General features: G+C 41.6%; 1 protein-coding gene across 2 annotated transcripts; it reads right to left on the bottom strand.

Moving 5' to 3' along the window:
• Nucleotides 1-592: 592 nt before the first annotated feature.
• LOC110795561 (uncharacterized) lies at nucleotides 593-6,831 on the bottom strand. 2 transcript variants are annotated; one of them, XM_056832664.1, is made up of 4 exons: nucleotides 6,403-6,831; nucleotides 2,061-6,235; nucleotides 1,557-1,753; nucleotides 593-822 (listed from the first exon to the last, which is right to left on the bottom strand). In XM_056832664.1, exon 2 carries the CDS (start codon nucleotides 6,083-6,085, stop codon nucleotides 2,120-2,122), a length of 3,966 nt encoding a protein of 1,321 aa, XP_056688642.1. In that variant the 5' UTR covers nucleotides 6,086-6,235; nucleotides 6,403-6,831; the 3' UTR covers nucleotides 593-822; nucleotides 1,557-1,753; nucleotides 2,061-2,119. The 2 variants fall into 2 exon arrangements, with proteins under 2 accessions (XP_056688642.1, XP_021856269.1); XM_022000577.2 differs by lacking the exon at nucleotides 593-822 and having other exon boundaries at nucleotides 1,442-1,753.
• Between the last annotated feature and the right edge of the window lie 2,416 nt (nucleotides 6,832-9,247).

The raw sequence follows: 9,247 nt of genomic DNA, 5'->3' as shown, positions 1-9,247 counted from the left end.
ACGATGACAATACCAAATTTGTCTTCGGTGGAGTATGCCACCAAAAGCATTATCATTGGAACATCTTCTCGGAAGATTTCCTAGAATTGTTGTCCTTTCCTTGGAAATTATCATTTGCAGCACTTCCAGTTACTCCATCAACTACACCGTATCCATTTCAACGACTCTCCTCCGCACTCTAAATTGGTCATTTGAACCACAACAATGTTCCTTTTCCCAACTCAACGTTAAACCCCTGACGGTCCGTTTGGTAACCGGCTATAAATGGTGTCAATGGGAATGAATTTGTATGTAAATTTGTAAGGAAAATCAATACTCATTCCCATGGTAATGCTAATTCACTCAAAATTATCTCTTTTTCTTTATAAATTTCCATTACCATCCATTACCATTTGGGGAGTGGTATTAGGTGGGAATGCAAATTTATGAAGAAAAACACAAAGCTTGAGACAAAATTTCATTACCATGGATATCATGATATTAATTTCTTGCCAAATAACACTAGGATTTATTCCCATTCCCACCGTTTTTTACCGGCTACCAAACGGGCCGTGAATGAATGAAATGTCTTAAAGAAAATGAGGTAATACAATGGCAGGTGATATCTTTGGGTTTTATTCAGACATGAGAGATTGACTCAAACAAACAGGGAGTAATTTAAGTCAAAATATTCAAATTAATTTATACAAATAACTAGACATGTTCTCTAATTAAGGCTCTCCACCTATTCCTGAGCATCAGACTGAAATGCTACTCCTGCTTTACTGAGTACCGAATTGGCTCTTACTCGCCTTCTTTTTTCTTAATAGGACAGGTATTCAACTGCAATTAAGAGAATTAAACCATCCAGGTAAACTTAGCAACAGCCGAAAGAAAGAGACATCAATATGTACACCAGCTGCCTCTCAGACTTGAAAGTCTACACAAGCAGATCTGGTTCAATCTGAAACAAAGAAATACAACATCCCAAAACATATTCATATTCACATTTGCATTCAAGGGAACGCAGCAAACCCGTAATAAAGTCACTCGTCGGTTTCCTGTGATTTCAACCAGGTGAACTTCTGTAACATACACAATAAAAGATAACAGCATCTGCAATGCATGCGTCCATATATGAGCTCCATCTCATCCCCACTACACCTAAATAGATTTCTCAACACAAGTGCCCTCGTCAATGGGATTACTCAAAGAAGAGGGAAACAAGGTTGATAGATGAAACTCCTGGTTTATTCCACGTCAGGTAGCATATGTTTGCAAGTATATGGTCTGTTCAGACTGACAGTGTTACAAATACAAAATGACATTTCAGTCTGCAAGTAATCAATGTGAACAAGGCATGGCAATATAGGTGATTTCCTTTTGGCTCATGATCTTCATCTAATAAATAAATAATTAACATGAAGCAAGCAGTTCAACTAGGAAATTATGCTAAACACAATCAACAAACAAATTTCACAAGGAGACATGTTGCTTTTCAAGTGAAAGAGATCATACGGAATGGTTTAAAAACAGATACATTATTTACCCAACTGTAGAAGTTAGAAAAAGCCTACCTGTACTATCTGTATTCACAAGACCAAAAAAATTAACCCATTTACTTCCTTTATCCCTTCTTTCCTCTGCTTCTCAATTAGCTTTAATATCAGTAATACACAAAAACAAAAAAATTATATGTAGCACCTCGTACTCGTAATATGTATCATACATCGTGAAGACTTTGACAGGAAGGTGAATAGACATGGGCTTAATCCTGCAAAAATAAATAATAAAAACATGAGTTGTCCAATAATTTTCAATTACAATGGTTCCGGAAACAACTTAAAAAGGAACAATATTGAAAGATTGCATCATGATAACAACCAGCCTAAAAAGACGGAACAAATAAGGGAGCTTCAGCCCAAGCAGATATAATATTGAAAGATTGCACAGCATAATGAACATATGTCATTTAAGCAAAATAGCAATAAGTTCAGAAATCTTACACAAGTTATAATGTATTATTCATATTCTAATCTAAAAGGAAAAAGAAAATACAATGTATAATCATTATTTAGTACCTGGGAAAAGCCTGCTTATGAGAATGCTCTTACAAGTCCAACCCATATCTTATTCTCTCTTACGTTTCGTCAATAATTTTCTCATTTGTGGAGTTATCTTGGCACTGTGATCTACTTTCAAGTTTTTGCTGGAAAGTGGCTTCTTCAGGCACGTGAATAGCTTTCGATTCGTCTTCTGTTCTATGTCTTGTATCATCAAACAAAACCTCTGATGTTTTTTCACTATTGAGGCATGTCGGCACGACATTGAGATCAGCGCTCAAATCAAAACCATTGGTTTCTATGTTTCCCTGACTAGCAACCGTAACTTGGTCATCCTGCTCGGAAACATCTTTCTTCTGCCTCTTCCATTTCTTTGTAGAGGAGGTACCATCATCTTCAAAATCCTCTTCTTCCCGTTCTCTATGCAAGTAAACCCACAATTTCCTCTCCCCATCAAACTGTACACATGGATCACGCTCATAATGCAAACGATCCAGGGCCCCGCTAACAACCTGATTAACCTGAGAATCAGTGACATCCTCCACAATATACTGAGAGTCTCTTATTAAAGTGCAAACATCAGCTCTAGTACCAATGCTCCCTGGTAACCTGGCAGCTGCATCTCTGACAAGACAAAGGATGGTAACATGAGGAGGTCGATCTCGTTTCAACATGAAATGATCTCGAGCTTTTGAAGTCGGTTTACCACCACATCTTCTCAGCGGAGCAACTATAGATTTCTTACCATCAGCAGCTGTATAAGAAAATGCTCTGTCAGGAACTGAATACCTCAGTTGCTCTTCCTTACGGAAATAATCCCTGACTTCATCAGAGCTTCGAGTGATGGTGGTTAGACTCTTCTGAGCTCTCAAGTCCCTGAACCTTTCTTTTTCATCAAAGTTTTGCTGCATTAATTCCAATGGTGGTGGAGGCAGGCTTCCGATTTGCTGCAAAGTCTCTTGACCACTTTTAAGCCAATTGGCATATGCATCAACCAACTTCACCAGCATCTTACGAGAAATTTTCCAAACCTCAGGGGAGGTGACCTCCTCAGGGGTTTCATGGTCTGTAGGATTTTCTGAAACTGGGCCAGTCCAAGACCAGCATTTGGTAGACTTCTCATAACATATCAGAGGCTTCCAGCCCTTGGCTCCAAGGGGTGCTGTTTTAGATGAGAAAATCTTCAAAACTCCTCTAACTAAATCTTGGAGTGGCTCCTGTGTCTCAAGAATGCATGGATCGCCAGGATTAGATCTCACACGATTCACAATTTCCTGAACTGTTAAAGAAGGGACATTTGAGTTTTCTGAACACTGAATATTCATATCCAGCCGCTCCAGGGAACCATTTCCACATTCACGCTTCACGATAGCGTCCTCAGGTTTGGCTCCAGTGTTCTCATTTTGCTTCTGAGCCTCCAAAGCATCATCGGAACTGGAAGTGATCAACGCAATGCGTACAGCAGAAAGAAGGTCAATGATGGAAAACGAGAAACCAGTATGTATAGTAGGTGTTATTGGAATGAACGGCTTCTTTTGAGGTTTAATTTCCAGCTCTGGTTCAGCCATTCCAACCTCTAGAATAGGAATCTCTGATGTGCTGGCACCTGGGGATCCACACTCTGCCTCCAGTCTGTTTTTTGCCCAACTCTTCAAGGAAATAGATTCAGAAAGCTGCTGATGAGAAGGCAAGTAATCAAAACCATCTCGCCCATCATTTTCTGTAGACATATCCTTTCTCTTTTTCTTCTTCTTAGCAGATGAAGTGCAACCGACTATTGTGGTAGTATCCATTCCCCTGGAACTTCTGCCCATTGAGTATCCTTCAAATAACCTCCCATCTTCTTCCATATTGCAGTCTCTCAAGTTTTTGGACTGCATGGAGTATTCATAGTCAACATTTCCTTTCTGCCTTCTGTCCATTGGTGAGACCCTGTTCATAGACATGGGAGAACTTCCAGCAACCTCAGCTAGGACATGGCCATTCCTTCCAAGTTTGTAAGTCGACTTCCTATCACTTTCAATATATGGGTTTCCAGAACCACCATAATAACATTCCTCTGATACTCTTGTGGTAAAATTTTGTAAAGTATCCAGATTATTCGCCTTTGCCTTCCGCCTCATTTTCATGGAATAAGATTCCATCTCTGGCCTTGGAAATTGCCTTTCAAAATTAGCCATTGTACTAGAGTCGGGTACCATCCCTTCACGAGCCAGAACACTTCCTCTAACACCCTTATTACTTGACCTGGACATGGAAGATCGAGAATTTTCCAAACGGCCATGTTTGGCTCGTTTGGACATGATTAGAGCACCATTGTCCTCTTCTTCCTCATGTTTATCGGATGAGTCTGACTCTGTTTCTTCACCTCCACGCAACATTCTTCCACCATTTATGGGATACATATAGGACCCTCCATTTCGCAATGAAGCCCCTCTAATATTCTCGGGAAAAAGCCTTGCTCTGTTCTCTGGATGAAAAATTCTATCCTCAATCTGTTGGGCAGCTTGCATAGCATTAAGTCTATACTCAGGAAATTCATGGCCCAGCTTCAGCTTCCTGGTCTCAATATCAATATCTTCATAATCAAATGAGGGATCAGTTAAGAAGGCCTCTCCTTGTGGTTTCTTCCTCCAAAAAGGTTCCGCAACATCTGCATAGCCTGCCAGATTCCCTTTCAAAGCAAGCTGAGAAGAACGGCCTTTGGCAGGTCTCATTTGATTGTCATACATAGGATCATACAGACCTCTCACATTTGACGGCTTGGCAGTCAAGACTCTGATATCAGACAGCTGATTAATGTTCAAATCCCTACAATGAACAGGAAAATGAGTCTTTGATGATTGATGCCGACCTGAATAACTCTCACCAGCACATTCGTCATCTCCAAAAGCTTCGCGTTTCTTTGTTGATTTGACAGACCTGCCTCGAACCATCATACTTCCATCCATAACATTCAAATGTCTCTGGTTAGCTATGTCATACATCTCGTGCTCATCATCACCGCTAACTGGCATACCATCACGCACAGCTGCCTTGCCCATTCGTGAGAAACCCATGTCTGAGCCATGGGGACCAGTGTTCATGCCCTGATGACCATAGAGACGAGAATGGCTACGTGATGCTACATTGGGTAAAGGGTTTTTAATTCCACCTATCTTCAGCAATCCTTTTGGATTCTGCTGCCCATATTTGGTAACATCGCCAGATGCTACCCTTCCCCCAGAGAAGATATCAAAAGCAGGACTGGTAGCGTATAGAGGATCATGTCCTGCTTTCTTCCCAGTACTCCGTCCCTTCGACCTCATACTCAGCAAAGCCTCACCCGACTCCCTTTCAGAAGAATCAGACCCCATGTCCTCAATCCTTTCCCCCATCAAACTCTTTTGACTTCTTACTATATTCCAAACACGCAGTTTCTCCTCAATGCTATACCCCTTGCAATTCTGCCAAGCTTCCTTCATCTGCAAAAAATTACTGACCATTGAATCCTGATGCTTCCGCACTAAATGTAAGTGCTGATGTGTCTGAAAGAAATTCAGCCCCTGGCGATAAAGAGCAACTCTCGGCTCACACACTCCTCCTTTCAACATCTGATAAAGATCAGTTATAGGACTACCAAAATGGAAATTTCCACCTTCAAACAGATCCTTCAAGGTCAGCATGAACATCTCTTGATCCATGTCAGGCAGGTACTTTGTGAGACTGAACCTCTCTTCCTCCGTCAAGCAATCATTCCAAACATCCAACGATAAAATTCCGTGTAAATCAGGAAGATCATAAAGCTCAAATGGGATGCAACAAGTCTGATCTCCAACTTGGCAAAACTCAGACCCCGTTTCCCCTAACTCTAACAAATCAAAATCATCCGATCCTGCCCCAGAATCAGCATCATCGAATTCATCATCATCCTCAGAATCCACAGAATTCCTCCTACGAAATTCATCATTGTCACTCGACATACTCTCCCTACTCCTACTCCCCACAGAAAACTCTGAATCAAGCCGTGACACCGCCTTAACGTTGTTCTTTTCAATAGCCATTAAACATAACAATAACAAAGCAAAACACACACTAACCTCCTCCCCAAACTCAGCTCAGAAACACTTGAATTCTTCTTATCCCCCCAGCGGAGAACTCAAAAACAAAACTAGATGACCTCAATTGATCAAATCGGAACTCCAATCAAAACCCTAGAAACAACAAATAATGACAATAAATTTTTCAAAAACTTTACACCAAAACAGCAAACTAGCGGGAAAAACAAAAACCTCAAACATACAAAAAAAATCAACAATGCCTCAACAACAAAACCAAGCAATAACGAAAGAAATTCAAACCAATTGGATCAGAGAAATACCTAATTTCGCGATTGGCGGGAGCACCGAATCAACGAGGAGATAGAGTGAGCAGCCATGGAAGTGTGAAAATCGAGAAAAACTTGCGCACAGCGTAACACCAGCGAAACCCAGAAAACCCTAGAAAACTAGAGAGAGGAAGAGTGAAAAATAATAGGGGAGGAGAGAGAAAGTAAGGGAGAAGCGGTTATATATACATCGGGGGAGGAGGAAGAAGACGATGCCGACGTGGAGGAATAATGGCCCTCTGATTAGTGTTTAGGGGAGAAAAAGACGAAAAGGGGCAGGGGAAATTGAGAAGAAGAGGAAGGAGAGAAGAGAGAGAAAGTGAAAGAGGAAAGGTTTTTTTCAGAAGAGAGAGAGAGGTGAAGGAGGAAAGAGAAAGGAAGACAAAGAGGGAGTGTGTTTTCGTTTTGTTGTTGATGTTTTTGTGTGTTGGTCGTAAAAGAGGGACGGAGACTCAAGCCCAGACCGTTGCAGAGATTTTATTTATTTATTTATTTTGTTGTTTCTTTCGAGATTTTATTTTAGTAAATTATTTAGGGGTAGTATACTATATAGGGATGCAAATTAGCCAATATGTTCTTGAATAACTTTCATTAAGCTCGATCAAAGCTTGTATACTATTAAGTAATGAGCGAATATGAACAAAAATTCTAGGCTCAATAATTAAACGAGTCAAGCTCGAACAGTATAATATATAAAATGGAAGTGAATCAATCATGCAGTATAAGATCACATTGAATATTCTTTCATATTCATATATTTTGTTATGTTTCTCCTTGATTATATGATTTATCTCAATTTTATCATTTTTCAAAGTATGAGCTAAACGAGCAAACTCGAACCGAGCTCGAGACAGTCGGATGCTTAACGGGCAAAGCTCGAACAACAAATTTCAAAGCCTAGCTCGAGCTCGAGTCGAACCGAGCTATTAGCAGACGAGTCGAGCCGAGCTAGGTTTTATAAGAAATTCCCGAGTCGAGCTAGGTTTAATAAGAAATTCCCGAGTTCGAGCTCGAGCCGAGCTAAACCGAGCTTTCATTTTTCCTGTTCGAGCTTGGCTCATTTAATTTTTCGTTGTTCGAGCTTCAGATAGAACTCAGAAATTTCTTATAAAACCTAGCTCGAACAGCCAAATACTCGGCTCGGCTCGTTAACATCCTACCGATTAGGATTCATCATTTGGATCTCTTAACTGTCATTTTGTTTTCTAGTGGTGTATAGTTTTGGTTTATAATTATGGAGTATAGCGGTATAGGCTATAGCCATATAGGTGCGTCTGATATGGTATAATAGCTCGTTAGACAATAGGTCGTTGACTGTTAATTGTTTTAGTACTTCGTACTTTGTTAGCTGTATAGATGTTTTATCTTTTTTTAAAGGATAGGGTGACTAAATAAAAAATCAACCGAAAATCTTGCAAAGTATTATTATTATTATTATTATTATTATTATGGGAAACCACCAAAACGTTACAAGCTTAACAAGCTACAAAGATCAAGTAAACTACAAGAAGTTGGTGGGGAGCCGAGATACAATCTGGGCCCCCACTCCTCTAGCTATGGCGAACCCGATCCTGCTGAAAATGTGGGCAGCTGCCCGTGCCCCTATGTCTTGAGCCCTGGAGTACGTCTGGACCCGCTTCAGCAACGAAACAGCCCCTTTCTCTAACTCCCCAAAAGAAGAGAAGGAAAAAGGAAAGAAACCGTAACCCAAAGCCCTACAACGTGCCGCATACTTAGCCTGCTTCCGCTGCGCAGCAACCGCCACAACCCGACCCGGAACGAAGTCTGACAACCCAGATTGCGTCATAGGTGAAGACCCAGTCAAGTCAACACACACATCTACACCGCCATCCCAAGAATAAAGCAATATATCTGCAGGACGAAGAGTTCCATCACTCTCACTAGTCAGCCCAACATCAACCTCCTTTCGAGCAGAAATCCCCGACCGATAGCAAATATCCAAAAGGGTATCACGAACAACATTATGTCGATGTTTGATACCCACGATCCCAGCACAAGACACGGCATGATCCCCATAAATATCCCCATCGAAAACCCGAGAGCAAGCAGAACACGGCGTCGAATCAGAGAACAACGGAATACCCAACCGATAGCAAAGAACCGAACGATAAGTCTTACCGTTCATAGTCTGGCCTAAACCCGAGATGGGGACTGCCCGCAACCAAGCTGAGGAGTGATCCCCCTGCTGGGATTTCCAAAGGGCAACATGACGCGAAGATAAGGAGTAGGCGGATACCGCATCAGCAGTAACCTTCGTGAAATATATGTCTGCCAATTTCTTCATGAGAGTGGGGGCAGCGATTTCACTAGGGCTACTCATAAGGTCGCTCTCCACGGTCCTATTGAAAAGACCAAGAGCATCATCAAAGGCCGACCCCGGACCATCAACACCTGAAAGCCGAAGAAGCGAATCCTGCAAACCAGAACACTGCAAACGGGATGCAAGAAAAGCATAATGCCGAACATCACCAGCTGAATAAACACCCAATCCTCCATACGAATAAGGCAAGGTAGCAAGACGCCATTGCCAGTCACCGAACCCAGGTCCCGAAGCAGTCACGATACGCTCTAAAGAAGCCCGAAGAGCCACATCAAAAGATACTTGGGCCGCTTCAAAAAGATGAGGTGGACAAGTGCGCATAGCAAAATAGAGTTTAGAAACTCCAGTGCACGCACGAAGAAGCAACAACTCACACTGGGGATCATTAAGCTTAGCTACAGCATCCATCAACACAACAGTCTTCGACACCCGTCGCGAAACCAACTCCTTACAAAAAGAGGAATCCGTACTGACTGGACCACCAAGCAACTTAACACC

This window comes from Spinacia oleracea, chromosome 6 (genome assembly GCF_020520425.1).
Source record: "Spinacia oleracea cultivar Varoflay chromosome 6, BTI_SOV_V1, whole genome shotgun sequence".
Classification (NCBI taxonomy): Eukaryota; Viridiplantae; Streptophyta; class Magnoliopsida; order Caryophyllales; family Amaranthaceae; genus Spinacia; species Spinacia oleracea.
Note: the sequence above shows the minus strand (reverse complement) of the source record. Positions and strands in the feature narration are given on the sequence as shown.